Source organism: Benincasa hispida, chromosome 4 (assembly GCF_009727055.1).
Source record: "Benincasa hispida cultivar B227 chromosome 4, ASM972705v1, whole genome shotgun sequence".
NCBI classification, from domain to species: Eukaryota; Viridiplantae; Streptophyta; class Magnoliopsida; order Cucurbitales; family Cucurbitaceae; genus Benincasa; species Benincasa hispida.
The window spans coordinates 64,765,809-64,792,723 of NC_052352.1; the positions used below are offsets into that span (position 1 = coordinate 64,765,809).

Genomic DNA, 26,915 nt, shown 5'->3' on the forward strand with positions numbered 1-26,915 from the left:
ATAATACATTTTAAAATAAAATTACTTACAACCAGTCCAGAAAAATCACTTGAAGTCACACTTCAAAATTTTCATAATGGTCAAATATTATAATTTTAGAAAAAAAAATAATTTTAAATATGTTACGATGATTTTAGTTATTTCAAAATCACTTTCAAATTTACTTAAGAAGGAATAATAGAGGGTAACTTTTTGAATAAAAATCGTTTGAAAAGATGGATTTTTTTTGGTGCCTAACATTAAAGATTTTTAAGAACACTTTAGATGGAATGCTATTGACGTTGTTTAGCTAATTTATTTTGAGTATTAAATCGAAAAAATATTAAATATCATTTTTTTTACTTTGAATTCATATTTCAACCTATCATTTAACACATGCTTGCAATGATTTTCAAATAACTAATGTCCTTTTTATTATTTTTAGACCTAGGGTTACAAAAATCAAGTTTTTAAAATATAAAATTATACTTGATTTTGAAAATTAAAGATATGTTTTGAAGTTATTTTAAATTTGACGAGTCCGATTTCAATTATTTCAAAATCATTTTAAAAAATCAAACACATTGTGATTGATTTTGAAATATTAAAATTTCTCTTTTTTACCTTTGATAAATTTGATTGTAAATGAACCTATTTAAAATGAGTTATATGCATATATATATTTTTAAATATAGGTTATAAGATGTAAATTTAGATTGAAAATTAGAAAAAAAAAATTAAACAAATATTTTTAAAAAATGCCCAAATAACTATAATGACGAACTATATCATTAGTTTAATAAAAAAAAATAAGAAAATAATGAGTTCAAATTTATTGTGGTCATCCACTAGAATTTAATAGCAAAACATGGGTGAGACTTGTACCTAAACTGGCTCAAACACACATGGATGGATGATAAAAAAAAAAAATTAAAATTTGCAATAATCGATTCATGAAGTCATAAAATTTCTGATGTTTGATTGTGAGAGAATCTATTTTAGATCTAGGTAATTAATAGCTTTTATTGTAAATCATGTATTTAAACGAAAAAGTTAAAAATAGATTATTCACCACCACATTTATTGAGAAGTGAAATTATAATGTTAAATCACTGTTTTATCTTATTTTACTCTTAACAAAAAAAACTCTATAAATCTTAACATTAGGTTTATCTCCTTATTAGATACAACAATTTTTGTGGGTGTACTTTTTAGTTTTTGTAATTCCAATAAATTTTAAAATTACCTTTCATAGTCCTTGAATTTTTTTTTAAAAAATTATTGTTTAGAATTATTTATTTATAAATTTTAAAAATATTATTGTTATTTAAAAAGAAACAAAAAAAAAATAAAAAAATAGAAGCACTACAAAAACTGACAAGGTGGGCCTTAGTCAATCCTCATCCATTGAGGGAGAAACATGCAGCCAATAAAGAATATTATGGCCGTGGATTTGCATTGGTTACCACTGAAAAATTATTCACAATAGAATACAAAATTAAAATACAAACAATTGAAATTAAGTAAAAACCCTTGTTCCCATTTTTCACCTCCGCCTACCATTTCCGATTTTTCTCCTCCTATATAAATGTCCTCACTCTCTTAAATATCACTATTTCAACAAACCCTCGCTAACTTTGCTGAGTTGTTCTGTGTTTCGGTCGAGTTGACTCACCCCTCTCTTCTTCATGGACTCCATGGATCGCTCCCGAGCTTTCCTTCGGGATGTCAAGCGCCTCGTTATCAAGGTACCTCCATTTCATACAGCATTTTCATATTTCTCTACTAAATGTTGCTTCTCTTTGTTTTTGGAACTTCGTGTTTTTATTCTTCTTTTTCCAATTTCACCTTTCTGATTGCAATTGGATGGAGATTGTTGATGCCATAGTTTTCTATTCTGATATCTTTTGTTTCATGCATTTTGATTCGATTTGGACGAATACTCCATATTTGTGCAATCCATTCGTCTTCTCAATCCTTCCTTCCTACCGGAACAGTACATGCAGATTAATCTCAATTTTGGATCATGAAACCATTGATAATTTAATCTGTTTTTGTCACTGAAGGTTGGGACGGCGGTCGTAACGCGAAGTGATGGAAGATTAGCCTTGGGCAGACTAGGAGCATTGTGTGAGCAGGTATTTACATTGCATCATAAGTCAAGTCTTCTACAAGTTTATAGTGATAGATCTTTTTTTTTTTTTTTAAAGCTTCTGGTTTGAGTGGCTTTATTTGTTTATTTTATTCGAATATTAAGATTTGGATTTGAAATGCAGATCAAGGAATTGAACTCTCAAGAATACGAGGTTATTTTGGTTTCATCTGGTGCTGTTGGCATTGGTCGTCAAAGGCTCCGATATAGGAAGCTCGTTAATAGCAGGTAATGATATGTTAGATAAGTTGCAACTAAATCGGTTATGAGGGCAATGAAATTCGATAGAGTCCTGAAATCAATTCAAGTTTTGATCTACTTATATGAAACTTTTGCTTGAACTAAGACTGTACTATGAATAATGTAGTTTTGCTGACCTTCAAAAACCACAAGTTGATCTTGATGGGAAGGCATGCGCAGCTGTTGGTCAAAATAGTCTCATGGCTCTCTATGACACATTATTTAGCCAGGTGATGACCACTCTTAATTCAGTTTCTTTTTTTTTTTCTTTCAATTTTTTAACTCAAGAATTGCTTCTAGTTCAGTAACTTTATTTGTTTGCCTCTGGCCAGATAGCTAATTTTAAGACTTGTCAATAAATGGATTTTTGTTTGACATGTTCTTTTTAATTTTTTGGCAGCTGGATGTTACGTCTGCTCAGCTTCTGGTTACTGATAATGATTTTAGGGATAAAGATTTTAGAAGGCAACTTAGCGATACTGTGAAATCATTACTCTCTCTTAAGGTTATTCCCATCTTCAATGAGAATGATGCAGTCAGTACCAGGAAAGCTCCCTATGAGGTTTGATACTTGCTTTTTGATCTTCTTTGGGATTTGTAGTTTTGAATAAGACTTTCTTTGTGATTGTGACAAATAATTGAAAACCTCTCTTATTTTTCCAAACAAAATGAATTTATTTCTTTGCTTTTCAACTTCTTCTTCACTTTTCTCACACTATATGTTTTGGACAACTATTCTCAGGATTCTTCTGGTATATTTTGGGACAACGACAGTTTGGCAGCACTTTTAGCTTTGGAGCTAAAAGCTGATCTCCTTGTTTTGTTAAGCGATGTTGACGGTCTATATAGCGGGCCACCAAGTGATCCTCACTCAAAGTTAATCCATACATATGTTAAGGAACGCCATCAAGGTGAAATTACCTTTGGGGACAAGTCTAGGGTGGGAAGAGGCGGTATGACTGCTAAAGTTAAAGCTGCTACTGGTGCTGCATATGCTGGCATTCCTGTTGTTATCACTAGGTATGCTTCGCTTCTGAGTGCCTCAGGAATCTCCTTCCCCTTTCTGTATATCTATTAATAATTGTTTCATAAATATCATGCACTATACCACGAAATTAGGGAACTGCAAGATTTTATCCACCCCATGAATCAAGACAGCGGCAGGTTACTTTAGAAGGTGGTATACAAAATAAAAAATGTTATATCACATGCTCCTGCAAAAAGGGATGAAATGTTCCTAGTTTACAAAATCGTGCTTCTTTGAAACTGAATGTAGCCTAGGATGAATGGGTTTTCCATTCAAATTTCATTTTCTTTTATATAATATGAATGTTGATACAATTTAAAACGGATTTTTTTTCCATGTTTATTTGCAGTGGATATGCTCCTGGTAATATCCTTAAGGTCCTCAAAGGAGATCGAATTGGTACCCTGTTCCATCAAGATGCTCATTTGTGGGCCCCGCAAAAGGATGTTGGTGCTCGTGATATGGCTGTTGCAGCAAGGGAAAGTTCGAGAAGGCTGCAGGTAATTGCCCATTGCTTTGTATGCAACGTTAGCATGATTTTTTATACGCAGTTTACATTCCATAGGCAATTTCTTCTCAAGAGAGGAGAAAAATTTTGCTGGATATAGCTGATGCCCTTGAAGCAAATGAAAAACTGATCAGTACTGAAAATGAAGCTGATGTTGCTGAAGCTCAACAGAGTGGATATGAAAAGGCCCTAGTATCACGGTTGGCACTGAAACCTGGAAAGGCAAGACATGAGATCTCTTTAATTCTTCCTGATTCCCTGATTTTTTATTTATACAATTTCCATAGCACTGATTACACTACTCAAATATATAGCATCAGATACTGTCTTATAAAGTATCAATGCCTATCTTGTCTTGGTGAATAGTGATGCTAATTGTATATGAACAGATATCCAGCCTTGCCAACTCCATCCGTACACTTGCAAACATGGAAGATCCAATCGGTCATGTTTTGAAGAGGACCGAGGTAACAAATTATGGACTTTATGTTAATTGATAAATAATGCAACAATATAACTTTTTCAGGTGGACTGAATTGAACCTTTTCTGATGGTAATTCTGATTCAAAGTATTGGAAAATATTCTTTTGACTAATTTGTAATTAAATGATTGATATAATCCTTTGAATAACTCAGGATGCCTGGATTTCTTTCCGGCATTCAATTTTTCCTCAACTTGAGACAATGGTTGTTGCACTCAGGTTTCAGATAGACTAATTCTTGAGAAAACGTCATCTCCATTGGGTGTTCTATTGATCGTGTTTGAGTCTCGTCCAGATGCTTTGGTACAGGTTAGCAGAAATTGTTTGTGGAGAATCAAAGTATTATTTCAATAGGGTGTTTACGATGCTGATTTTTTCCTTTAATGTGCCTTTGATTTGTGATTTATGTAGATAGCTTCATTAGCAATCCGGAGCGGTAATGGTCTTCTCTTAAAAGGGGGAAAGGAAGCAAGGCGATCAAATGCAATATTGCATAAGGTATCCTATTTCTTTCATGGACAAACGACAATGACATTTTTGATGCATCGGCTAACTTTCATTTGTGCTATGTATAGGTTATCACGGAAGCCATTCCAGAAAGTGTTGGTGGGACCCTTATTGGACTTGTAACTTCAAGGGAGGAAATACCTGATCTACTAAAGGTGCATTGGGTTGAAAATCTTTCTTGAATTCTTAGTTTTTGTTACCATGGGTTGGGCTAGTGGTCAATGGATCAATGAAAAGAGGGCGCACATGATAGTTTTCTTTTAATTTCATAAATCCTTTATTTTTCAATTGTCACATGATTTATTATCGTAAAGCATTGATTTTTTTTTCCTTTGTGTTGTGTATTATCATAGAAAAAATAATTAAAAATTAATATAGGAATCATTTGATAAATATAATTCAAAATCAAAATACTAATTTTGGTAAGTAAGAAAAGAGTCCTGAAAGTGAAGATGAAACAATTGTCAAAAATGTTTCTTCCCTATTATTAATGTGGATTATGTGATAATACTATACTTCAGTTTATTAGAAATACAAAGATAAGTAAATAATATACTTCAATTCAATAGGAATAAAAATGTAATTAAATAATATACTTCAGTTGAAATGATTAATTGTCAATGATGGCAGCTGGATGACGTTATTGATTTGGTGATCCCAAGAGGCAGCAACAAACTGGTCTCTCAAATTAAGAATTCCACCAAAATTCCTGTTCTTGGTCACGCTGGTAATGTGGATGGACTCAACAACTCTATTTCAACATCTTAGTCTCTTTGATTCTTTTTGGTTTTCATGAAACAAACCATAATGGTCGTAAAAACATGTGCTATATGCTATGCAGATGGAATCTGCCATGTTTATGTTGATAAGTCTGCTGATCTAGAAATGGCAAAGAGAATTGTACTGGATGCTAAAGTAGATTATCCAGCAGCCTGTAATGCAATGGTATATCATTCATCAAACTTTATTTTGTTCCTTCTCCACTTCATTGGCTGATTATCTTGTCCCTAATTGAAGCATTTTTTCTTCATATTTCTGATTTGGATGATTCTCTTATTTCTTTAATGCAGGAAACGCTTCTTGTTCACAAAGACTTAGTCCAGTTGGGTGGGCTGAATGAGCTTGTTGTAAATCTCCGCATTGAAGGTCTAACTTGGCCCCTTCTTCCTCAAAATGCAAGCATTACCACAGTGAATGGATAATTGTCTAGCCTTGCTGCAATTTCTTCTGTGCATACTTTTTTATGCTTTTGGTCACTAATTCCACCACAAGAATGAAGTTTATTTATTTATTTATTTTTAATTATAACTATTTTTATGTAAGAAAGGGAAGTTGTTAAACCAAAAAGTTATTAGAGCACAATCCTAAATAACACTTCTTTTTAAGAAAAAAAAGTGCTAAAATGAGATTAATGATGATAATAGATGGCATAAGTTCAACATCTACAGATCATTTTTACCCTGTTACTCAAAATTAAAATGGCTAATTGTCTCTTTGCCAGGTGTTATTTTGAATGGTGGACCAAGGGCGAGCTCTCTGTTGAATATCCCTGAGGCACGGACATTTCATCATGAATACAACTCATTGGCTTGCACTCTTGAAATTGTGGATGATGTTTTTGCTGCCATCGATCATATACATCAACATGGAAGGCATGCTAATATTTCTCGATGAAAGAGCATTTCAAATTGCTTATTATCTGTATTCACATCTATGTTTGAAGGGGGGAGCATGCATTTTGTCTATTAATTAGTACTTCATATGTTGTATCCTTTGCTCACAAAAGGGTTTCTCCGTGAACTGACAGTGCACACACTGATTGTATTGTTACGGAAGATCATGAAGTTGCTGAAGTTTTCTTACGTCAAGTTGACAGGTAAGGGTAACTATTAACTTTATTTATTAATCTTCCAGCTTCCTCCTCCATTCTTTTATAACCTTTCCGTTGTATTAGCACTTGTGCGTGTGAGACAGATTGTATTGAATAATGGTGCCTTCTCCTGGATAGCTTATTTTTGCTGTTTTCTATGTTCTTAATGACAGTGCTGCTGTTTTCCATAATGCGAGCACAAGATTTAGTGATGGGGCTCGATTCGGTCTGGGTGCTGAGGTATGAAATGCTCCTATAATTGTCCGATATCAATCCGTTAGGTTTGTTGCTTGGTTTTCACATGTCCATTGTTTGTAACAGGTTGGGATTAGCACAAGTCGGATCCATGCTAGGGGTCCAGTAGGAGTTGAAGGATTATTAACGACCAGATGGTACGAACAAATCATAGTCTTCTGAGCGGTTCAATAGCATATAATGTATTGTGAAATGTCGATATATATGCAAGTATTATATCAGCAATTTATTTGAATTTGCGTTTGATATATGCAGGATTCTTAGGGGAAGTGGGCAAGTCGTGGATGGTGATAAAGGGGTTGTTTACACACACAGGGACATTAAGATCGAGCCTCAACTACTCAACTGATTCCAGCCCAAGAATTCGTGCTGGCTATTTATGTATAAAATAAGTGTTATTGTCTTCTCCCTTGGAATTTCAGTGTGATACTTTCAGAAACAAGATTTAATTAGATTTAAGAATAATTAGATTTAAGAAGGGGCTAATTTTCCTATAATACTGGCCATTTCTATTTAGTAGCTTAGAAATCTTTTAAGGACTGGAAATCCAGAGTTTAGTCGTAGCTCATAGGTCGTAAATCTCGAAGTATGGCCATATGGATACCTACCATTTCAATAGATTAGGTATCCATGTAGTTTGAAACTCATTTTGTTTATGTGCTTCCAATAAATCTCACAATTATTGCTAATTTGCAAGTTAAAGCTTTGTTTTTTTCCTACAATATGTGAGATGTTAGAAATTGATAACACAAGGATTAAAGATTATGCTATTGTTAACTTTTAACATTAAAAATTCATAGATTGAGAAGTTTTTTCTTCTTCGAAAAATAAAATAATAAACTAATAGTAAGAACTAATTTTAAGATTTATTGAAAATATTATGACAAAAATAAACCCCTATAGAATATAGAATATGGTAAGTAGGATTGGCAACAAGGTTAGGGTGGGGTGGGTGGAGTTCCTCGTCCCCGATGGGAGAATTTACCCCATTCCTGTACTCATGGGGATTCTCGAGACTTTTTCTTTTTCTTTTTTTCTAACTAAATTAAAAACTATAGAATTTTGTCAATCCTAATGAGTTGGGGATTTTTGACCAATTGGGGAGTGGTAGAAGTATAATATTAATTTTTCATCAATATGTCGATATTTTCAAATTTTCATGGATTTGATATTAACATAAGAGATGAATCGATATTTCTATTATATCGTAAAAAAAATTTACAGAACACAATAATTAAGTAACAAAATATCACTAATGTAAATAATAAATAATAGACATAATAACTTGTTTAGAAATCTAAAAATATCTATTTACTACTTTAAATTTATTTTTGAAATTTTTTTGTTTATATAATTTTTTCAAAAGTATCTATCGATATTGAAATTTTATCGATATTTCTGTCGAAATTTTTGTAAAATTAAGGCATTGATATTTCCACATATTTTAAATATTGGGTAGAAGATAGAAGTTAGAACAAGTCTTATATTTCAAAATTGCGATATTCATTAAAAATATGAAATACTAGAATAATAGCCTACTTTCCTATAAAGTACAGAAAAATTACATGACAAATGTTCATTCTGGCAGAAAAGAAACAAGCAATTGAAGTTGAAAGTTGTATCACACTTGAACAAAGAGAGGAACTGATCCATTGGCTATAGAAGTTTACGCTTACGCTTCAACAAAGCTCTTGAGTTTCGTCAGCCATATCAAATACTCTTTGCTGTCTTTGTTGATCATGTACTCGTGCAAAAAGTTTGTTGTGCTCGGTTTAATACCTCTAATCTCCAAGTACTTATGGAAAGCCGTCTGGAGATTCTCATCCAAATCACTGAAAAGAAAAATGGCAGGACAGATATGACCACCATCATCATATCCCAATGAAAGATTAAACAACTTGGAAAAAAAAAAAAAAAAACTAGAAATTTCAAATAACCATCTACTCAGAGTGCAAGATGCTTACTGGAAATCAGGGCCTTCATAGGTTATTTGATCCTCAGAATGCTCTGGATGTTTAACAATCAAGCTCTCAATGGAAATCTCATCAGGGTAAGCGCTGCAACTAAACTCTAGGGAAGGTCCGGTTTTCTTAGAGACACTAACGACCAATGGGATACTAGACTGGTTTGCCTTACTACCACCATCTTCATTGTCGTCGTCGTCGTCGTCAGCACTTTGACCAGTAACCAAATCAGGCATGTGAACTTCAACACTAATGACTTCATCTTGATATGTTCTTTTCAAAGTTATAGTTTGCAAACCAGGGTTATCTTGAATCTCAAATGGGAATCCCTGGGGCACCTCTTCAACCTGTAGATTACAACCCCCATTTACTGAAACATGAGATTTATGTATATAGTTTGGCAACATAAACAGCTTATGATAAATGTGTATATATCATAATCAAGAGCAATAAAAGAGTGCTCATGTCGAAGCAGCTCAGACCTATCAGACTCAAAGGAATAAATCAATTGCTAGCTCAAGATTTTTTTTTTTTTTTTTTGAAAAATGGAGATGGAAAACTCTCCATGCTAATAGAGCCAAGATAATTACCTCCAAGCTTGGTTCAAAATCATACACGTTAACTGCGCAAATATAGCAATATAGCAAAATTTTTTTTGTAGATATAGTACGATCCATACGATTTTGCATATAGCAAAATTTAAATTTATAGATATAGTACAATCCTAAAAAAAATTATAATTCTTTCAAAATATTGTGATGCACTTAATTATTATCTCTCAAAATAGTGGCTTGGCCAATTTAATTACCTTACAAGTTGTAGTATCCATCAATGGTGGCCACCTAACTAGAATTTAACAGATTTAGTTTCTTAAGAGGTTAGTATGTCAGTGGCCATAAGATATTAGTCGAGGTCTGCGTAAGCTGTAAAAAGAAAAAAAAAAATCATACAAGTTACAGTACCGGTGCAGCAGCGGTGCTCAGATAAGTAATATTCGGACATTTTGAATATGCAGACGCAGAGAAAAGCCAGTAATATCTAATGGAGCTCTCGTATATCTCAGTAATGGCGGTTAATTTTTCTATAATAAAAACCTGATTTAATAATTCGACTGGTCCTGTTCTTGGATCCCCGTTTCTTTCGTTATGACTGATTCTTGTAAACAAAACACTTCCTAAACCATACGAGGAATGAAGAAGTTGTCTCAGGTGAAGGGGGGAAAAAAGTGAAACTCACCCGATTGTGGTCGTCAGTCTCCAAGGCGCATTTGATCTCGGAGTCAATGACCCGAATGAGAGACTCATCGGAACTTGGGCGCTTCAACGACGAAAAATCTCGGAAATAACTCACCGAGGTACCCAAAAACGGCCGGGAACATAGATTGAAGCGATTGTTCGAGGAATTGAAGATGGAAGTACTGTAAAGTCGTTGGCCCCGAAAGAGACGACCCGCTAAGGGGCAAAGTGAGTAGGCGGATTTTCTGATGGTGGATGTAAGAGCCATTTTTTCTATGCAAAGGTGGGAAGAGAGGAATAACAACAGGGTTTTGGGTTTTAGGGTTTAAGAAAGGGTTTTAACTGTGTCGTCTAAATATATGGGCTAAAATGGGAAATGCAAATGATTTTTTTTTTTTTTTTTAATAAAATAAAAACTTTAAAAGGGACAAGATGTTTTTCTACCTTTGAAATGAGATTCAAATCTCTTATTTTGGTCTAAAGTAATTACCAAAATCAATGAAGTTATGTTGAGAGCTGCGAATGTACTATATTAAAAGGGGATAGATTTGTTGGATGTTAAATTTGAGTCTGGTTGCTTTTAGATAGTTGTGATAGAATTGTTATTAATGACTACCACATATAGATGCAATAGAAATTGATACAAGTCTATCAGTAATAGAAATTGATTGGAATCTATCATTGATACTATAGTGATAGAAATTGATACAAGTCTATCAGTATTTATCAGTTTTTTTTTTGTTATTTCTGTAAATAGTTTGACATTTTTTCTATCTGTGAAAATTTCCCTATATTAAATATAGCATTGTCACACACCCAGGCTACCCTCTTAACCCAAGAAGGGATGTGAAAACAGCATATGTCAACCCTCTTATGTCACCTAATGTCTAACTAGTACCTGTAACTTATTTCCTCGCTCCTGTTTAACATGATAAGCAATTTATAAATATAATATCTTAATAACATATTCTCATATATAATGTTGTAGGCACTCATAACTCATTTATGGTATATGATACAAGCACAACTTATATAGGTTTACTTCAACTTAAGTACGTCCACCTATACATACTTAGGAATTCTACCCTTCCCATTATATGTACATGAGTTTTCAAGTCTAAACAAAACATGATAACCACCTAAGAAGCTTCCAGTCTATAAGGGTCTATAAACTTGTGGCAGACTAGTAGTCGTAAGCTAGGCTCCGAAAAATCGACCGCTACCACATTGGAAAAGAGTGAGCTTTAAATTTCTTAGTGAGTGACTAACTGTTAAAACTCGAATAAGAATATATTGGATAAATCACAAACTTCAAACACATAAATATACTTCCTTATTTCAGGGTTAGAAAAAACAGGTTCAACTTAAATATGGATACTGGCACTTTAAACATTTCATTTTGATAGAAAACCCTGAAGTATATTAAATACTACCTTCATACTTTATTTGTACTCTTATGTCTTAGTTGAGGAAGAGCCCTTTTTGCTCATTCGCTCACCGTCGTTGACCTTAGCTAATGTAAAGAAGTCTCAATACAATCAACATCAATAATAATAAACCTTAGCTTTTATAGAGGGATCTCGATATAAACAACGTCGATAATAATCATATGTGCACGTAGATATACCCCAAAGGCTAATGTAAACATAAACATAATGTATGCCCTGGACATCTTCATCTCCTTTAGTATCAGGGGACCTGGATACCTTATCTCCTTGAGTATCGGGTTCCATTATTAGACTACTAAAATCAAGTTCATACTAAACTTATAAGGCATTTAAATATTTAAGCATTCCTTAGAAAACTTAACATTGAATGACATGAGAAATTAATATCACTTTAGGAATGCTTCATTAAATAAAACATGCTTTAGGCGTTGCATAGCTTCATGGTTTACAAATTCTCCTTTAAAACTATTATTGATTATCATAGGCTTTTGAAAACATTGAAGCACATCGCCTACATTAGGGGTAAATGCATGCTTTGTCAGTTGTGAGAAAACTTTGCCTTTAAGGTGAACCATGCGTTTGACATGCATTTACTTTAGGTAAAACTTGCGTTGAAAACAACATATGGAAAATATGCTTAAGACTCATGCATTTAACATAAACATACTTGGAAATATTTGAGTAACCAAACACAAAGCATATACGTTGGAAACATGATAAGAAAACATTGTAAAACTTTGTCACTCACTGTTTTTGCTAGCTCATAAGGGCTTGTAGGCCCTTCCTATCTCTGTTTGGCCTGTCAAATAAATAAACAACCTCTGGTTAACAACATTGGCTCCCTTTTGAGCTTACTTACTTTATCTAACCTAGTACTTTAAGCCTCTTTTTGCGTCCACCCTTAATATCAATTAAACTTAACACTCTCTTAAAGACTTCACTTAACTTACCAAAACTTAGTTTCCAAGACTTGGTGAAAATGCCAATCTTTGGTGGGCTGAATACACTATGCGTGTAAATGGCACACGACACACACTTAGGATAGGCGCCCGCTCACTTGACTTAGGCGTCAACGTTGGGGTAGGCAATGGGCCTTGTCCTCACGTAATGCACGCCACACACCTTTAGGCATTGGACAATTCCTCTGTCACTCAAACCTCCTACGTCTTGCCTATGCGGAGGTGTACACACGCCCCGACGCTACTCAATGCCCACCTTCAGGCTACCTAATTAGTTGCTTGCTTTTTCAACCATTGCAACTTCCAGCTTATTCATCAACATGAAATTCTAGATTTAAATTCTAGAACGTATAACTCAAAATCTATTTATCAAAACACGAATTTCCTTCTATAAATTTCTTACATAGCCTCTTAGCTTCCTTATCTAAAATTTTGAGCTTCAAATTCCTCTTAAAGAGCTCAAAATCGACCGATCTTCACAGCTTTCTCGGGTTGGTCTAGAAATCAAGATACTCTTTAATTCCTTCAAGATTTCAGCATCAACTCATGGGAATTTCCTCCTAGCAACCCACATCACCTTCCTAACTATTTGAATTTCACCGTGGCTACAAGTCTTCTTAATTGGCACGAGAAAAAATGGCAAAATAGATTCCAACTTCTCAAACTCTTATTTATACTTGCCCTTGCATGCTTAGAATATTTAATTAAGTGACACCTAGGCTATTAACCTTTGTTTAAAGCTCTTAATTGTTGTGGTTGATGCCCTAAATCTCGTAGGGTCCTATAGTTTGTAAATATTGTGAACAGACTTTTTATGTATTTAATAAAATATTTGATATTTTATTCATTGTCTATAAAATATGTGATATTTTAGTTGCATTAACTCCAAACCAATAAACTAACATCCAAGGTTATCTCTGTAACTTAAACATGTATGTGAAGATTGTAGGAACTCTTGTTCAAGAGAACCATTGAGTGGAAGCAAGATCGTTCCAAACCAATGTGAAAGAATAAAGCATTTGCAAACATACAACCATAGGTATGCATCATCGAGTAAACTACAACATACTTTCAATTAAAAACAAAGAGAATCGAGTGACATACCTTTGAATAACACTTCTTCAAGTATTCCCTCGATCTACACTAGTCACACGTCCCGACAAACTCGATCACGAGCACAAACGCATTGAACAACCAGTGAAACTTACGAACTATCAGAACCTCGAACCCAATCGAGTAAGACTCGATCCTCGACCCTCGAACAACAACACTTGACACTATCACTCGGTTGCCTTGGTATTCTCGGTGTGAGAATCCAGAAGGTGTAGGCTTTGTGTGGATTTGGTAGAGGGAAGAAGGAGGTATACGATCGAGTAAGTGAAAGAAAGAGAAAACTCTATCATATAGAGTTGGATACTTGATCGCCTAGCAAACGAAGAGCAATCGTCTGGTAACGAGAAGCCTGGTCGTTTACTCTTTCAAAGGCTATCGTATAGCTTTTCTTTTCACCCGATTGAATTTCTTGTCATTCTAAAAAATGAAAACTCTTTTCACTTTTATTCTTCAGTTATTAAAACTGATATTAACTTCCCACTCAATCGGTTAAAATAGAAACAAATAACTACCAACAATTATCCAATAATTGTTTTATTATAAATGAATATAATAACTAATTTATCATATTATATTTATAACCTATAGTTTTAATATCACATCATATGTAATATTTAAACCATAGTTCTTTTCTCCTTTATGACATTTAATATAAATCATATTTATATTAATTTCTCCAATTAATGTATCTAATACATCAAATCAATTATATCACATATAATTGAAACAATTTAATTATATCATATATAATCAAATTCCTTCTTGTTAATTTGTACACTTCAAACTAACCCAAAAACTGATTCTCAACTTGAATCCATTGAGCTACCAAGGGGACCTTATGGACTTGTAGCTTGAAGATCCAACGATACGTGAATAAATGACTAAACTCTTTAATCACGATATCCACTATCCGTTAACTGCCAGACACTCCACTATAGACCGACAGCTACACTCTTTGCACTACAGATATATTTCTGTGTCCATTGGATATAAACAATTAACAGTACGATGACCATTCACAAATTTCTCGTAAGTACAGTTGGACTAATTTACCCTTTTTTCCCTGTAGTTATATCTAACTCTTTAAGTACCACTGAATCCTCTAATGAACAATATATCATAGTACTACTATGAGTGAATACTTTTCGGGCCATGAGAAGGTGTGGCGCCACATTGTTCAAGCCCCGGAATCAGCCCTTAAGGGAGCAATCTATCTACTTACCTCTGCTTCGAGGAAGGAGTGAATTCTGTCTTGTGTAGCTGAGTTCCCAGCTCCCCAATCAGACGAATCCCCAAAGTGGTAGGTTTGAATCGGCGATCTGGCCACTCGCACCCATGCAAATTAAAGGACCGCCCTCATAGGCAGGAGTTTCCAACTCACTCAGGATTAAGGTCATGTTATCTATGGTCATCCTAGTGAAATGAAAGTATATGTCATGAACGGTGTTATATAACGAGATTAAACATTTCGTGGTCCGATCTTATACAAACTATTTTGTATAGGATACCCCCGCTCACATGTCTCCATATGAATAATCAGGATCAGACTATTTGTAGCACTTTACAACACTTGTAACATCTACAAAGCGGGCTGTACCTTAGTGTTACCAGGATAAGGTTTTCCTCCTTTATCCATATACTACAGACCATTTAGGTTATTATTTAAGATATGATCCACTTGTATGTCTCCACATACATGCTTAAGTTACAACGATCGGGGATCTTAGTTTATTGGTTTGTGGTTAATGCATCTAAAATATCTTATATTTCATAAACAATATTGAAGAAAATATCTCATATTATTACATCATAAATGTTTGTTCATACATGTGTTTATAAACTACAGGACCCTACGAGATTTAGGGCATTAACCCAACAATTTCCCACTTGTCTTAAAGCTAGTGGGGTATACAAGATAAATACAAGTACAAAACGATAAACTAGGGCACTAAGGCCTAGTACAAAATCTCCCGCTTGCCCTAGTCCATCTGCGAACGGTCCCATAGACCCATGCTGTAGGTGACCCTCAAATATTGTAGCCGTGAGAGCCTTCCTAAATGGATCAACAACTTTGTGCTCCAAAGCTATCTTCGTGACTATCACGTCCCCTTGATGCATAATCTCGCAGATGAGATGGTATTTCCACTCTATATGCTTGCCGCGCATGTGACTCCTAGGCTCCCTGGAATTCGCCACAATACCACTATTATCACCATAAAGGATGATGGCTTAGACATGTCTAGAACAACTTCCAGATCAGTCAGAAACTTCCTGAGCCAAATGACCTCCGTAGCAGCTTCATAAGCCGCTACATACTCGGCCTCCATGGCGAAGTCAGTGATGCACCCCTGCTTAGTGCTTTTTCATACTACAACCCCTCCATTAAAAGTGAACACTAATCCTGAAGTGGATTTTCGAGAATCCTTATCAGTCTGAAAATCAGAGTCCGTGTATCCAGTAAGGATCAAATTTTTATATCCATACATAAGCATGTAGTCCCTCGTTCTCTGAAGATACTTGAGGATGTTCTTAATGGCAGTCCAGTGACCCTGTCCTGGCTTAGACTGATATCTACTTACTATCTCCACAACGTAGTAGATGTTAGGTCTAGTACATAACATTGCATACATCAAACTGTCAATGACAGATGCATAAGGGACCCGTCTCATTTTCTCAACCTCTTGAGGTGTCTTAGGACACTGTTCCTTAGATAATGTAACTCCATGCCGAAAAGGCAGTATGCCCCTTTTGGAGTTTTGCATCGAGTACTTGATCAACATCTTGTCAATATATGATGGTTGAATAGGCGCTAGCACTTTGTTCTTTTAATTTGAACACTTCAAAACTAACCCAAAAACTGATTCTCAACTTGAATCCATTGAGCTACCAAGGAGCCTTATGGACTTGTAGCTTGAAGCTCCAACGGTACTGAATAACTGACTAAACTCTTTAATCATGATATCCACCATCCATTAACTACCAGACACTCCACTACAGACTGACAGCTGCACTCTTCGCACTACAGATATATTTTTGTGTCTATTGGATATAACCAATTAACAGTACGATGACCATTCACAAATTTCTCGTAAGTACAGTTGGACTAATTTACCCTTTTTTCCCTGTAGTTATATCTAACTTTTAAGTACCACTGAATCCCTAATGAACAATATATCATAGTACTACTATGAGTGAATACTTTTCGGGCCATGAGAAGGTGTGGCGCACACATTGTTCAAGCCCCAGAATCAGCCCTTAAGGGAGCAATCTATCTACTTACCCCTGCTTTGGGAAATGAGTGAATTCCGTCTTGTGTAGCTGAGTTTCCAGCTCCTAATTAGACGAATCCTCAAGGGGTAGGTTTGAGTCAGCAATCTTGCCACTCGCACCCATGCAAATTAAAGGACCACCCTCATATCAGGAGTTCTCAACTCACTCAGGATTAAGGTCATGTTACCTATGGTCATCCTAGTGAAATGAAAGTTTCTATCATGAACGACGTTATATAATGAGACTAAATATTTCGTGGTCCGATCTTATACAAACTCCTTTTTATAAAATACCCCCGCTCGCATGTCTTCATAAGAATGATCTGTATTAGACCATTTGTAGCACTTTACAAAACTTATAACATCTATAAAGTGGGCCATATTCGTAGTGTCACCAGGGTAAGGTTTCCCTTCTTTATTCATATACTACAGACCATTTAGATTATCACTTAAGGCATGATCCACTTGTATGTCTCCACATGCATGCTTAAGTTACAACGATATCCAAGGATCTTAGTTTATTGGTTTGTGGTTAATGCAACCAAAATATTTCATATTTCATAGATAATAGTGAAGAAAATATCTCATATTATTACATCACAAATGTTTGTTCATAACGTGTTTACAAACTACAGGACCTTACGCGATTTAGGGCATCAACCTCAACAGAGACATACGGGTGGATCATGTTTAAGTGATAACCTAAATGGTCTGTAGTAGATGGATAAGGCTGAGTACCTTATCCTGGTGACATACGATTATGGCCCGTTTTATAGGTGTTATAATTGTTGTTAGATGCTACAAATGATCTGATCCTGATCACTTATGTATAAACATGCGAGTGCGAATATTCTATACAAAATGTTTAGTCTCATTATATAACGCCGTTGATAATAAAGACTTATATTTCACCAGGATGACCATAGGTAACATGACCTGAATTCTGAGTGAGTTGTGAATTCCTGTCTATGAGGGCGGTCCTTTGATTTGTATGGGTGAGAGTGGCGAGATCGCCGACTCAACAAGCCTACCATTTTGGGGATTCGTCTGATTGAGGAGCTGAGAACACAACTACACAAGATGGAATTCACTCTTTCCCCGAAGCAGGGGTAAGTAGATAAATTGCTCCCTTAAGAGCTGATTCCGGGTCTTGAACAATATGGCGCCACACCTTCTCCTGGCCTGAGAGGGGTTTAGTCATAGTAGGACTATGATCTACTGTTCATTAGAGGGATCAGTGGTACTTAAGGAGTTAGATGTAACTACATGGGAAAAACGGTATTTTGGCCTAGTTGTACTTACGTGCTATTTGTGAAGGGTCATCGTACTGTTGATTGGTTATATCCAATGGACACAGAAATATATCTGTAGTGCGAGGAGTACAGCTTCGATCTTTAGTGGAGTGCCCGACAGTTAACGGATGTTGAATAATGTAATTAAAGAGTTTAATTAATTATTCATGTACCGTTGGAGCTTTAAGCTATAGGTCCATGAGGTCCCATTAGTAACTCAATAGGATTTAGTTGAAAATCAATTTTTGGATTAATTTGAATTGTTCAAATTAATAGAGGGATTTAATTATATATGATATAATTAAATTATTTCAATTATATGTGATATAATTTTCATAATGTATTTGATACATTATAGCTTAATGGGAGGAAATAAATATTTGAATGAGATTCAAATATATTTTCTTTGAATGAGATTCATAGTTGTTAAACTTAATATAAATGTGATTTATATTAAATGCCATATTATAGAGAAAAGAAACTATAGTTTATATTGTATTTGATACAATATTAAAACTATTATATTTTATATTTGATATAACATATAGTTTTATATATATAATATGATAAGTTAGTTATCATATTTATATTTATATTATTATTATTATTTTGATAATAAGGAAGGGAGTTACAAGTCTCTTCCTCATCTTTTCTCTCCACCCACATTAGGGTGGTTATTTTATTTGGCAAAAAGAGAATAAAGGAAAATTGTTTTCTTCTTGTTCTTGACGTTACTGTTGGTTTCGAACGATTAAGAAAAGATAGAAGTGTTCTGTAGCTTTGAGTGTTCTTGTGAAAGTTCTTAATCTTCTTCTTCCTCCACCCTAAAACTTTCCCTCTTAACCAAAATAGTCAGAGCCTACCACCCTTGGGTTCTCACCCCGAGAATACCAAGGTTTCTATTATGGTAGTGTCCGGGTTTTTGGTTCGATGTTATCTTGAAAAATGTTTTCAAGTTTTTTGTGTTTGTTCAAGGGAGAATCGTGAAGAAAAGGTTTTACAAAAGTGATATTTTTTGAAAGCTTTTCTCGTAAAACAAGTTGTAATTTAGTTTTAAATGCATATCTAGTTGTTTGTTTACTGTAAACTTTATATTCAATAATTTATGGAATTTGGTCGATCCGCTTCCGCTCAAGGTTCTCTCATATAAGTTCTTTCACTAATACTGCCAATTAGCCCACTAATTAGGCTTAATAAATTATTTATTAACTCTTCAATGTATGAGGAGGTTTATATTGGGGTTGATGCCTTAAATCTCATAGGGTTCTATAGTTTGTAAACCTTGTATGAACAAACATTTCTGTGATTAATAATATTTGATATTTTATTCACTTTGTCTATGAAATATATGATATTTTAGTTACATCAACTACAAACCAATAAACTAACATCCAAGGTTATCGTTGTAACTTAAACATGTGGAGACATACAAGTGGATCATGTTTAAATGATAACCTAAATGGTCTGTAGTATATGGATAAGACTAGGTACCTTATCCTGGTAACACTACGAGTATGATCCGCTTTGTAGGTGTTACAAATGTTGTAAAGTGATACAAATGATATGGTCTTGATCATCATGTATTAAACATGCGAGTGGGGATATTCTATACAAAGGAGTTTGTATAAGATTAGACCATGAAATGCTTAGTCTCATTATATAATGCCGCTCATAATAGAGATTTTCATTTCACTAGGATGACTATAGGTAACATGGCCTTAATCCTGAATATGTTGTGAACTCCTGCCTATGAAGGCGGTCTTTTGATTTGTATGGATGAGAGTGGTCTAATTGCCGACTCAACAAGCCTACCTTTTTGGGGATTCGTCTAATTGGGGAGTTGAGAACTCAACTACACAAGATGAAATTCACTCCTTCCTCGAAACAGGGGTAAGTAGATAAATTGCTCCCTTAAGGATTGATTCCGGGTCTTGGACAATATGGCGCCCCACCCTCTCCTGGCCCGAGAGGGGTTTAGTCATAGTGGGACTATGATCTATTATTCATTAGAGGGATCGGTGGTACTTAAGGAGTTAGATGTAACTACAGGGGCAAAACGGTAATTTGACCCAACTATACTTACGAGCAATTTGTGAAGGGTCATCGTACTATTGATTGGTTATATCCAATTGACACAGAAATATATCTATAGTAAGAAGAGTGCAACTGTCGATTTTTAGTGGAGTACCCGACAGCTAACGGATGGTGGATAATGTGATTAAAAAGTTTAATTAATTATTCACGTACCGTTGGAGCTTTAAGCAACAGGTCCATAAAATCCCTTTGGTAGCTCAAAAGAATTTAGTTGAGAATCAATTTTTGGGTTAATTTGAAATGTTCAAATTAATAAGAGGGAATTAATTATATTTGATATATTTAAATAAATTTAATTATATATGATATAATTGACATAATGTATATGATACATTATAGTTTAATTGGAGGAACAAATATTTGAGTATGATTCAAATATATTTTCTATGAATAAGATTCATAGTTATTAAATTTAATATAAATATGATTTATATTAAATACCATAAAATAGAGAAAAAGAACTATAGTTTATATTGTATATGATGCAATATTAAAACTATAGGTTATAAATATAATATGATAAGTTAGTTATCATATTTATTTATATTATTAATTATTTGATAATTAATTCCCCTTTTCTTTCTAACCACCTTAGTGGGAAGTTAAGCTATTTTTATGGCAAAATGGAATAAATAAAATATGATTTTATTATTCCAATGACAAGTTACACGATTAGCAAGCAATCTACACGATTTGTTCAGAGCCTATGCAATAGACTTTGTCCTCTACATGATTGAAACAATTCTCTATGTGATAGTGAGTTCTTCTTCAATCGTCTTCCTCCTCCAAACTCATAAGCTCCCTCCTAACCAAAATAGCCAGAGCCCACCACTCTTGGGTTCTCACCCTGAGAATACCAAGTCATCAAGTTGTAGTGTCCTTCACTTTTGGTTCGAGTGTTTTGATTGCTGTTTGTTCGAGGAGAGTTCGTTGCTGTTCGAGGAATTTTTGTAAAGAAGAGTTCTTCACAGGTATAATCACTTGAACTCTATTTCTTATTCAAAAGCATATTGTAATTTATGTTATGATGCATAATCTATATGTTTTACTCTAAAAGTTTATATTCAATCGAAATGGCATTTGGACGATCCACTTCCGCTCATAGGTTCTCTGTAAAACCAGTTCCTTCAGTTTAACCCTTGCAAGCACAAATCCTTTGGCTAGTTACTCATCGCACCACACACCAACAATCATTTAATTCAGTGCCTAGGTTGTCCTTAGTGTGTTTGGCAGCCTCCCTCAACGCCTTACCTTGGGTGCTTGGAAGCATATCTAGTCGCTCGTTGTAATGTAAATTAACCTTCAATGAGGCCCATCACAAGCCTCATCCTAAGTTTCCCGCCAAGGCTATCGTGTCAACAACCCATAAACTAACCTCTATGACTTTCTATCAAGGCCTCATGGTGCATCCATTTGTCACAAGCTCTTCCATGCCTAGCTCTCTTAAGCGTCACACTAGCCTGCCTACCAAGGCCATCTTAGCGCATCCTTCATGCTACAAACATTCTTGCATGGCTCATTTCCCCTTTTAAACACTTCAAAATTTTACTAAGTGTGAAAAACTCTTAATTCCACCCGAGAGCCCTATTCTCCAACACTTAGAATCAACCCTTAACTTATTTCATTCATTTTCAGGGTTTAAACCCTTAGAAAAATTTCCCCATTTTCCCCTTAACTATTACTTCAACTCTTAGCATATTAAACTAACTTATTTAGCATGCTCATGATACAATAAACAATTTGATAAACTTTCAAGCATAAACATTGAGGACTTCATGTTCTAGGGTTTACAAGCATAAAGTTTCTAATCTAATCAGCTGAACTATATTAGAAACAATAATAAATTTGTGCCAAATTGAGCATATTTCAATGGTAGGTGACCTATATTTAGAGATGTCAACGGAGCAGAGTGGGTTGGGGCCTGGATGGCTTCTCCATCCCCTCCCCATTATCCCATTTCATTCCATGTCCCCGCAAAAATTCCCACGGGGATCGGGGTGGGGATTTCCCACAAAGAATTTGTAGGGATCGAGTTTCCCACAGGAGATTTTTTCTTTTTTCTTTAAATAAAATTGACTTAGTGTAGAAAAGTTTTAATTAAATAGTTAAATTTCCCACTCATATGTGACACAAATCTACTTAAAATGATTAATTTACATAATGATTAAATATTATGATAACATATTTTAATTTCAATTTAATATATATACTGTACTAAAAAAAAGTATATTTCTTTTTTTTTCTTACCGGGGCAAAGACGAGGATGGGGAATGTAGTCCTCATCTCCATCCCTGTTTAGCCAACAAGGAAAATTCTCCCCACTCCCTCCCTCATTGAGCCACATACACCATAAGTTAAATGGACATCTCTACCTATATTATCTTAAGGTAAAAGGACTAAGTCACTGATCCCATCTTTTGTAATTTTTTTTTAGATAATATATGTCCAACCATGTTGGTTTTGGTATATTTGAATGGTTGAACACATACAAATTCTACTTTAAAAAACCGTTTATTTAAAATGCATGATATTTTAAGGTTACTATTGGATAAATAAATATTAATCAGTAAAACAAATCCAACAATCAAAATACTTATTTAAGAAAAGTTTAGGTAATTCAAAATGGGTACTTCAATATTTTGAAAATAAAAACCAATAACTTTTATAATTTTAGGAATTAATATATATATTGGAAAATAAGTAATATTAGCTAAAAAGAGTCTAAAATACAAGCCTCCTCCCAGATAGTAGATGAGAACTAAACCAGCATCCCAAAAGCATCCCCAACAACTTTTTCAGATAAAGAAGAAGGGGGATTAACAAAATATCCCCTAAATTATCATAAGATACCTCTTTACAAGCAAGATGATTCACCACCCCATTTGCTGCTCTTGGGCACCATGCAAAAGATATCACTTGGGCAGCCTCCGACAAGGAGACAATCTTCTCCACCAAGTTATACAGTTTGGACAAGTCATTATCTATATGATTAATGACATTAATAAGCTCAGCACAATCAAAGGCCTCCATATTTTTAACAGCTTAACCCATTGATACCATCTCACATCCAACACAGACAAAAGATCCAACATAGTTACAGATGATCTAGCCTATCCCTCCTGCACTCTCGTGATCACTCTGGGACTCATCAACATTCAATTTCCAAAGGCCTCTCATAGGTCAAGACCAAGATACTTGACTCCGCTGGTTCTCAAGCCTTCGAGTGGGACGGTTTCGATCCCAATTTTTATTATTTCCATAATTTAATTACAATGGTAGGTTGCATTTTATAATTTTTCATGGTTGATGAATATTTATTGAATGGTTGGCATTATGGATGTTTCGGGGTTGGATCTTAGTTTTACAACATTATTTTTACAAATTTGATTTGTAAGAGCCCGTTGTTTTGGGCGTTAAATGCTATCGAGTATGTATTTTTAATGTCTTGAGTCGATTGTGCTGTTTTCGGTGATGTTATGGAGAAAACAGGGCTCAAATCAGACAAGATTTGAAGAAGATCATATCTGTACAGTAGGCGACTGTACATTAGCATCGCGATGCTATGATGTAGTAGACGGAGTTCTTCTTCGTAGCATCATGATGCTCTGAGACGATGAAGAAGTGCGTTTCAACGTTTGTTCGTGCATGGTTCGATTCGTTTTGACGCTGGTTTGGATCTTGAAGTTTGGTTCGAATGGTTCAGCGTCGGTTTGGTTGCTGGAGGTTTGGTTCATGCTATTTCAAGACTTAGTTCACCTGTTTAGAACCAGTTGAGTCTTTTATTTATATAAAAGGTATTTTTTATTAATTAAATTAATATAAACGTTATATTAATTTAATTAATTCTTTATAAGTCCAATCTCGGTCCTTAGTTGCTATTTAAATTATGCATATGATATATGGTTTAATTATGTTATATATGTCATAACGTATGGTATATAGTAAAATCCTACCATCGGTTATGCATTATTCATGCATCATTTATATTATAAATGTTATAATATATAGTTACACGATTTAATTTTATAGAATGCTCATGCAACATATAATATAAGTGTTATACTATATGCTTACATGCATTAATAACATAGTCATGTATCATTTATATTATAAGTGTTATAATATATAGTTGTATGTATGGATGGATGTTATTAATGGTTTAATTACCTTATTATATAAGTGTTATATATGGTTTGTAATGAAATGGGAATTGCATGATGCATGACATTACTTTAGATATTTTTATAAACGTTATAATTTTATAATGTCATTCGATGCAATGTATGATTTTAATTTGTTTATTTTTTTTATAAGAGTTATAACTAAATGAAATTATAAATTAAAAGCAATAATTCATAATTGCATGCTAACTTAGGTAAAATCATTTTTTAAAATAGTTTTAAAATTTGATTCACATAGACCTAAGATCACAAATTTCTAATGAGATTATAAATTAGGTTAATCTTTTTAATCAGTTTAATAGGATTAAATTGGTTCTAATAAAAGATTAAAATTGTAGCAAACATATCTATAAGGGACCTTTTGTCTAAAGCTAGTGTTCGCACGAGGTTTCTAGAGAAACTTAATTTGTGGAATTCGAACTTTGTATTTGTATCAATTTCAGTGTAGCAAGTACAATCTTTAATACAATAATTCTTTGATGCGTTCAAAACAAACTTTAATATTTAAACTGGTTGATCTTCTTGGATGATCGACCTTTGAGCTTGTTGATCTTCTTAGATGATCGACTTTTGGGCATGATGATCTTCTTGGAGGATTAGTGTTCTCACGAGGCTTATAGAGAAACTTGTTTCATGGAGTTGAACTTCAGTTGATGTTGATATTGATGTTGATGTTGATGTTGATGTTGATTTGATGCGATGTGGTTTGATCTCTAGTACTTGATCATCTGATTCTCTTTTGGTTGAATGCGAACACTTGATGTATAGAAACGGTGTAAGGTTTCCTTCCTCACTACGTTAATATTCAAATAGTCAAGGCTCCAAACGAGCACCAAAACCACAAATACAATAGTTCCAACGGCTATCTATCAGCCAAGAGAGGTCTCCTCTCTTCCAAAACAACACTGTTCACAATGAAAAGACAAGATAACCAACCCTAATTCCAACAAAATGTTTAAATACCTCCAAATCCCTAATTCCCTTATAATACATACGAATCATGGTCCCCACTCCCTAGCTGTCAGCAGTTACAATTCCTTTTTTCCCCCTCATCTTGTACACATGCTTGATAGAAGGCTTAACAATATCTTCCTGAAGAAGAGTCACCTTTTCCTCAAGGTGTAATTCAAGGAATTGGATGGTGAAGGCGGTATATAATTCCCAAGTAGCTTTATGCGTTGGTTGATCCTTCTAGGTGACTAAGCATTCTGATTCGTATTCAGCATCATTCCATCACATTTGGTCGATCGTAGCCGGTTCCAAAACCCATTCCATTTGTTCATTTAGCATCAATACGTTTGGTTGCACCTCGTGGTGACTGCCCACGACTTTCTTCAACTGGGACACATGGAACACCGGGTGAATCCTGACTGTTCCCGACAAATTAAGGAGGTACGCAACCACACCGACCCGTCCTCTAATGTAAAAAGGTCAAAAAAACCTCAGAGATAACTTCTCACAATGCCGCTTGGCCAATTATCGTTGCCGGTAGGGACATATTTTTAGATAAACCAAGTCTTCGGGTTCGAATTCGACATCGCGTCGGTGGTAGTCGGCAAATTAATTAATTTAATTAATGCTTTATAAGTCTAAACCCAGCCACGTTGTTGCCGGTAGGGGTATTTATTGAAGGAAATCTTATCAAAGAAAACCCATGAGTGGAAGCACGATCGATCCAAATCCATTGTGACAGAATTAAAGGCATTCACAAACATACAAACAAGTTATGCATCTTCTAACAAATTACAACATGCTTTCATAATTAAATACAAAAGGAATGTGAGACATACCTTTGAAGAACTCTTCTTCTATTAGTCTCTCACTCTTGTGAAGACTGGAACAACAACCTCTCGCTGTCGCTGCAATCGTCCAACAAATCTCTTGCTGTCACTTAGATCACGAACAAGCAACCTCTTAGACACCACCACTCGACAACCTTGGTATTCTCGGAGTGAGAATCCAGGATGTGTGGGCTCTGTTGGATTTAGTAGAGGGATGGAGGAAACAACGATCGAACTATACGATCAAGCAAGTGAGAGAATGAATTTTCTATCGCATAGACTTTGTGTGCTTGATCGTTTAGTAAATCTCGCTAGGTACACGATCGTTTAGTAAATCGTATTACACAATCGTTTAGTAAAAGGCGCTAGTACACGATCATTTAGAAAATCACTTGAAGTCTATCATGTAGTCTTTCGTGAGCTAAACAATAAGTCATGCACTTAATGAAGCGATTCCTTTCAAAGTGAAAACATTTTTCATTTTATCCTACAGTTATGAAAACTGAACATAACCACCCACTTTCACGCACGGTTAAAGGAGAAACCACCCACAATTATC

The 26,915-nt window shown here is 34.6% G+C and overlaps 2 protein-coding genes across 2 annotated transcripts; one reads left to right on the forward strand and one right to left on the reverse strand.

The window, feature by feature from the left end:
* Positions 1–1,571: 1,571 nt before the first annotated feature.
* Positions 1,572–7,716, forward strand: LOC120076770 (delta-1-pyrroline-5-carboxylate synthase). Its single transcript, XM_039030675.1, has 20 exons — positions 1,572–1,727; positions 2,046–2,117; positions 2,256–2,359; positions 2,499–2,601; positions 2,772–2,933; positions 3,114–3,391; positions 3,748–3,898; positions 3,964–4,128; positions 4,296–4,373; positions 4,608–4,697; positions 4,800–4,886; positions 4,964–5,050; positions 5,526–5,622; positions 5,737–5,840; positions 5,966–6,041; positions 6,397–6,547; positions 6,703–6,771; positions 6,939–7,005; positions 7,087–7,157; positions 7,276–7,716. Exons 1-20 carry the CDS (start codon positions 1,668–1,670, stop codon positions 7,367–7,369), a joined length of 2,166 nt encoding a protein of 721 aa, XP_038886603.1. The 5' UTR covers positions 1,572–1,667; the 3' UTR covers positions 7,370–7,716.
* A 790-nt stretch (positions 7,717–8,506) lies between these two features.
* Positions 8,507–10,556, reverse strand: LOC120075893 (uncharacterized protein At2g39795, mitochondrial-like). Its single transcript, XM_039029632.1, has 3 exons — positions 10,221–10,556; positions 8,985–9,331; positions 8,507–8,852 (listed from the first exon to the last, which is right to left on the reverse strand). The coding sequence occupies exons 1-3, from the start codon at positions 10,485–10,487 to the stop codon at positions 8,693–8,695; spliced, it is 774 nt and encodes a 257-aa protein (XP_038885560.1). The 5' UTR covers positions 10,488–10,556; the 3' UTR covers positions 8,507–8,692.
* Positions 10,557–26,915: the final 16,359 nt, after the last annotated feature.

Bases quoted from the DNA above. Each gene is read 5' to 3' on its own strand.
- LOC120076770 (XM_039030675.1), top strand. From the start codon at position 1,668: ATGGACTCCATGGATCGCTCCCGAGCTTTCCTTCGGGATGTCAAGCGC. The intron at 2,360-2,498 runs GTAATGATATGT...TGAATAATGTAG, and splicing joins AGGAAGCTCGTTAATAGCAG to TTTTGCTGACCTTCAAAAAC. The intron at 7,158-7,275 runs GTACGAACAAAT...TGATATATGCAG, and splicing joins GGATTATTAACGACCAGATG to GATTCTTAGGGGAAGTGGGC.
- LOC120075893 (XM_039029632.1), bottom strand. From the start codon at position 10,487: ATGGCTCTTACATCCACCATCAGAAAATCCGCCTACTCACTTTGCCCC. The intron at 9,332-10,220 runs GTGAGTTTCACT...TGTAATCTACAG, and splicing joins AGACTGACGACCACAATCGG to GTTGAAGAGGTGCCCCAGGG. The intron at 8,853-8,984 runs GTAAGCATCTTG...TTTTCTTTTCAG, and splicing joins TATGAAGGCCCTGATTTCCA to TGATTTGGATGAGAATCTCC.